At 37.3% G+C, this 6000-nt stretch overlaps 1 protein-coding gene across 1 annotated transcript in view; it reads left to right on the forward strand.

Annotated features, from left to right (window-relative positions):
* Positions 1-6000, forward strand: part of LRP6 (LDL receptor related protein 6) — a 255064-nt gene that overhangs the window by 240082 nt on the left and 8982 nt on the right. Inside the window, exons 21-22 of the mRNA XM_042782839.1 lie at positions 3668-3898; positions 5177-5313. Coding sequence (XP_042638773.1) covers positions 3668-3898; positions 5177-5313 — 368 coding nt within the window. The remainder of the gene's footprint in view (positions 1-3667; positions 3899-5176; positions 5314-6000) is intronic.

Here is a 6000-nt window from a genome sequence, read left to right on the forward strand (position 1 = left end):
GGTTTAGGAACTGAAGATTGTCCAACAGCCTATAGTTTCTTCAAGGTTCGTAACCATAGACCAATGACCCAATATATAATGTATCCCAAATTGATAAACTTAATTTTGAATGGAATTCAGCATAAATCAGGACTTAACCAGTCAAAATTGGTTTGCTGGAATTTAGATAGGATTCATTTAAATGCTCTGATCTATAATGAAGACTTTTAAGATGGTATTTTTACAAGGGTCATGTGGGATATTAGACTGTGGAAGTATTAATTTATTCAGTAAGCATCTGCTAGACACTCTTCTGTGTGCGAGGATACACGGGACTTCAAAAACCTTGAGATGGTTGAGATAATACTGAGAAGGGTATTTTTAAAGACAAGCAGAGCTGGATTTTAAATCTAGCCCCTACCCTTACTAGGAAATTATTTGTTTTCATTAAACCTTACTTTCTTTACCTTTAAAATGAAGATAATAATACTTAGTCTGGTGATTGTGAGAAAGGTTAAGTGATCTAATGTATAATAAAACACAGTCTGTTTCAAGTAGATAATATTGATAATGGTGTGTGAAGTGATATAAAAACTACTAAAATAGAGAGCTGTACAACTAGTAGGGCTCTGCTGGTGCAGTGGTGAAAGCATTGAGCTTTTTTAACTGGAACCCATCAGCTGCTCCACAGAAGAAAGATAACTGCTTCCGTAATGATTTATAGCCTTGGAAAGCCTATTGGAGGAGGGACGGGCAGTTCTACCCTGTCCTGTAGGGTTGCTATGAATCAGAATTGACTTGATGGCAGTGAGTTTTTTGTTTTTTAACTCTAAATACAAGGAAGAGAGTAGTCAAATCTTTGGCAGTAAAGATGAGATTCATTAAGTGAGGCTTTTTAGAGGCTGTGGTTCTTAAGATTGTTATTCATTATGCAGATACCTAGGGATATTGCATTCCAGGCAGAGGGAATATCCTATTCAAAGCAGAAAGGAGTCAAAACAGGCACCTTTGGGAGACTACCTGAAAATGGGACTGCCAAAATACAGGGTATATTTAAGCAGTATCGACAGGAGATAACATAGTCTAGTTGAGTTATGAAGTCATGGAGGACTTCATTCTAAAGAAAGAACTTAAACAATATTCTGTAACAACAGAGTCATTAAAAAATTCAAGTAAAAGACTAGCCTGACCACATAAATGTAAAAGCTATAAAGAGATGGGCTAGAGGTGGCAAGATTACAGGTAAGAAAATCTGTTAGATTAGTTGCTTTCAGACTTTAGGAAAACAAAGATGTGAGTGTATGTATAAAGAAATAAGAGAGTTACACAGCAGTATTTACCCGTATTATGTATGAAACATTTTTATATTCTCTACTCTGTTCCATATTTTTTTAAAACTCGGGTTGCAACTTACTAAATTATCTTTATTGGCAGTCCCAGTTTAAAAAGGCTTAGGAGGCTCTTTGTAGTTAAGGCAAAAGATGAATATCTAAATCAAGAGGAAGAGCATTGGTGGTAGAAAGATGAGCTAGATTTAATAGATATTATTTCAAAATTAGAATAAAAGTGTTTAGTAACCACTTAGGTGTTGTTTATAAGTTTAATTTGATTCACAGGTACCTCATTGAATGATTGGAGTCATTACATAGCAGGATCTGAAAACTGAGCACCTCATTCCATAACCTAGCTGCAGCTGTAACAGAGACATTCCTTTTTGTTTATTGGTTTTATTTTTAATTTAAATTAAAAGTATTTAAACAGGTGTGTACTTGCCAGTTTGTAACAGGCCCCATCGCTTTTTGTTGTTATATACAGTACTACTTCATTTATATATGACCCTGGAATCTAGGAAAAATGACAGATGATAGCATTTATGAGTTCAGTATGGGATATGTTAACACTAAAGATGCCTGTGGAATATCCCTGAAGCTGTTCAAGAGAATATTTGCTATACAGAGCTGTGGCTCAGGAGAAATATTTGGGGCTCTTCAGTGCATTGATGATTAAAGCTGTGTCAGTGGATGAAATCTCCCAGAGAGAGTAAGGGAAGGAGGAAAATAACAGCGTAGATAGAACTCTGGAAAGCACCTGACTTAAGTGGCAGGCAGAAGAAAATGAAACCAGCAAACAGAAAGAGATAGTAAAACCAAGAGAGTGGTCACTTGGAATAATAACTGATCAGATAGTTTGGGGGTGGAGGTAAGTGGAAGGAGCCAGCAGTATTGAATCTGTAGAGAGATCAGGAAGATGAAGAGTTTATTGAATAAAACAAATAGGAGAACTTTGACAATTGTCAGAATAGTTTCAGTGTGGTGATAAGGGTAGAATCTTGACTTCAGTGAGTTAAGGTATGACCCTGAGACTAGAAATTGAGGGGAGGGAATACTGTTTGAGTCAATTCCAACTCATAGCGATCCGCTATAACAGAGTAGAACTGCCCAATGTGATTTCCTAGGTTGAAATCCATGAGGGAACAGATCTCCAGGTCTTTACCTCCCACAGAGCAGCTTGTAGGTTCATACTGCTCACCTAGATGCCAAGGCACTAGATAAGAAAGATGAGTTGGTAGCTAGGGAGAATCTTGGCCTAAAACCAAGATTAAATTTATGACTGACAGTCCCTACATTTTATGTAATTCAGTGATGCCATTTTCTCTTACCTCTCTAATAGTCTGTCTGAGGTGGGTTTAACTGTATGGATGGAGATTTGAAGTAAGATGAAACAGAAGGAAGGTGTTTAAAAGGATCTGCGGTTGTGATTTGTTGAGAACAGAAAACTTTTCCTTCTGAGCTGAAGAGTAATGCTCTAAATTTGATAAGCCCATCTGCTCTGTCCTTTACCTTTGATAGTAGTGCCCTCTATTTCAGAAACCTCAGGTACTCAGGTATCCAGTGAAAAGTAGATGTGCAGGATATCCTCCTCTGGTGCTCTGGCCTTTCTTTCTGAGTCCTCTGGTATGCAGGTGTCAGAGACCTTACATTCCTTGCCTTCAGACAACCAGATTTAGTCTGAAGGCCACAGAATTTTAGGCCTGAGAGCTAAGGCTCATCTTTAGCATCTAATTTTCCTTTACCATTTGAGATAAAACATTTGATGACTTTCTGAGGTCCACATTTTTGGCCCTAAAATTTCCCCTCAGTTCCAAAGTAAACTCTTGAGCTCTGGTGGTGTAGTGCCTAAGACATTTGACTGCTAACCAGAAGGCTGGCGGTTCAAACCCACCAGCCACTCCTCAAAAGGAAGATCGGGCAATCTAATTCCATAGTAATACCACCTCGGAAACCCAAGGAAGGGTCGCTATGAGTCGGATCCGACTCGATGGAAGTGAGTTTGATTTTTTTGGTTTATACACATTTAGGTAGGATAAATATTTTATGTATGTATATGTATAAAGTTTCTTAAGTGTTTAAATCTGTCATCTTTGTTTCTGTCAATTTATTTGTTTATATTTTCCAATCTATTGTTTTATTTCTGTCTTCACTTAAGGGTGGTTCATTTTGATTCTTAATGATGACATTTAATCCGTATATACGTGGAGCATGCTATATATGTCTTCAGAAAAAAGAAAAATATTTGAGTTGTCCTCATGAGGTTTATAGCTTCATATTCTGGTAGCAAGTCTTCTTTTCAGTTGCTATTTTGAATCTACAATTTTTTTCTCATTATAGAACTATATTCTCCATTTTAGATCCAACTGAAGAGCCAGCACCACAGGCCACTAATACAGTTGGTTCAGTTATTGGTGTAATTGTCACCATTTTTGTGTCTGGAACCATATACTTTATCTGCCAGAGGATGCTGTGTCCACGTATGAAGGGAGATGGTGAAACCATGACTAATGACTATGTAGTTCATGGACCAGCTTCTGTGCCACTAGGCTATGTGCCACACCCAAGCTCTTTGTCAGGATCTCTTCCAGGTGAGTTAGGACTGAATCATTGAGAATCAATTTTTGGATCTTGCAGAATTGCTAAGTTTTTCCGTTATGGAAACAGGATCCTACCTGTGTCTCTTTCAAACTAGACTACTTTGAGTTTGAAAAATTGTAAGAACAAATGTTCTTTATTACTTTAGCACCTTCTCTTTACAAAAGATACTAGGTGTGGTTTGGTACAAATGGCCAAAGGATATAAAGCAGATACACATACAAGCTGTAGGCCCTTCTGACTGTATTTCTGGGTGTATTCTATGGAAGCCTTGGTGAAAAAGTAACTAATCACAAGTTCTTTGGGTTCACTACCAGAGGGACTCCAGTAATATTAAGCCCAGGAATAAAAGGAGAAGGTGGTTAAAGATTTCTTTCTGGAAACAAAGATTTGAAATAGCTGAGTGATAGAAGGAAGAGATCTATTGTCATAAACTTTCTCCTAACTTTAAATGATGACATGGGAGTAGGGTTTGTTTCTTGAGGCATAGCCAGGAAGCCGGAAGTTCTACACTTAAGCAGACCATATTATTCTAGAAAATTAGTATCTTTCTTTTCAATCCTTACTAAAAAGAAGCTCCATCCCTTTTATTTATTGATTTATTTTTTAAATGAATATGGATAAAGAGGTGCCAAGCAAAAGTCCTCTGAAAATAGGAACTTATTCTGGGTGTACCTTGTAAATATATACGCAGGGTTTCTAAACTGGTAATGATAATTTCTTCTTCTCATAACAGTTTTAAATTAGTGAAATTTGAGAAGTTACTGGGACAAAAATGGAATTTCTAATTTAGCATTTAGCATTAATCATTTTTAATCCAGGTACACTTATATCCAGAAGGTAAAGAAATACCTTCCATATCTTGCGTTTATGCCCTAAAAAAATGGGTTTAGAGATTCCTTTTGAGCAATTCGATTGTTTAATCCACACTACTTAACAACCTTGACTCCCCACAATCCTTTGTTTCTCAAATCCCCCAGGAGGTTAGAAGCCTGTCATTTTAAAGAGCTCTACTTCTGTTGGGGGCAAGCTTGCGATTAATTCTCAGCCTCGTTTGAGGCCAACTCTCAATGGAAGCAATCATTTCTCGAAGACGTTCATGTCCTTTCTTCATTAAGTATATTTAATTATTATTAGGAGGAAAGGGATTAAGTTGTTTTAAAAACAGGCTATTTGGTTTTGGGGACTTGTAATACTAGTATTAACTAAAGTGATTTAGTGCATTTTTATGGAACTTACTCACCTTCAATTGTAATCTCCTTTCATTTCAGGAATGTCTCGAGGAAAATCAATGATCAGCTCCCTCAGTATCATGGGAGGAAGCAGTGGACCCCCATATGACCGAGCTCACGTCACAGGAGCATCCTCAAGTAGTTCTTCAAGCACCAAAGGCACTTACTTCCCTGCAGTAAGCAGTCTTTGTATTCCCTTGTTTCACTTTGAATGCTAAAAAATACATGACCTTTGATTTTTAACTCATTTAAATGTAGGTGCTCAATGATGGTAATGTGTGAAAACTGTTTTAGTACAAAATTTAAGGTCAAAGGATTTACCACCATCCTATGCTTATAAATCTTTAAGTTTACTGTGTAATAACCAGCGTATTTGGAAGCACTGGGCATTAATTTCACATTTCAAGTAAAAGTAGAACTACTGACTGATACCACTGGGGAGACTTACGACCTTTGCACTGTGACCTCCCGAAAAAGGATGCATACTTGACGTTTTTTCTGTAAGTGATTTTTTTCCTTAATCATTTTGTTTTTAAAAATCAGAACCCAACTGGGATGAACTTAAACCAGTGTTCTATAGAGTATAGATACCCTTCTTATCACCTTGTGTGGTATAGCCGACATGAAATTGTCTCATGAAAGGGAGGAGCCACAATTCTAAAGTACTATTTGAGATCAGTTCTTTAGAAGAGGATTGTGGAGTGGGCAAGATGGCGGACTAGGCAGAAGGACTGCACAGACGCTCTTCAACAAAGAAAAGGGAAACCAATTAACACAGACACAGAAAATAATCTTGGACCCCTGAGCCTTGAAGGGAAGGATACAAAAGTGGACTAAACCCCAACTAGCAGAAGAATTTGCAT

The sequence above is a fragment of the Orycteropus afer genome, unplaced genomic scaffold (genome assembly GCF_000298275.1).
Source record: "Orycteropus afer afer isolate SDZICR_OR568_19922 unplaced genomic scaffold, OryAfe1.0 scaffold00488, whole genome shotgun sequence".
Lineage (NCBI taxonomy): Eukaryota > Metazoa > Chordata > Mammalia > Tubulidentata > Orycteropodidae > Orycteropus > Orycteropus afer.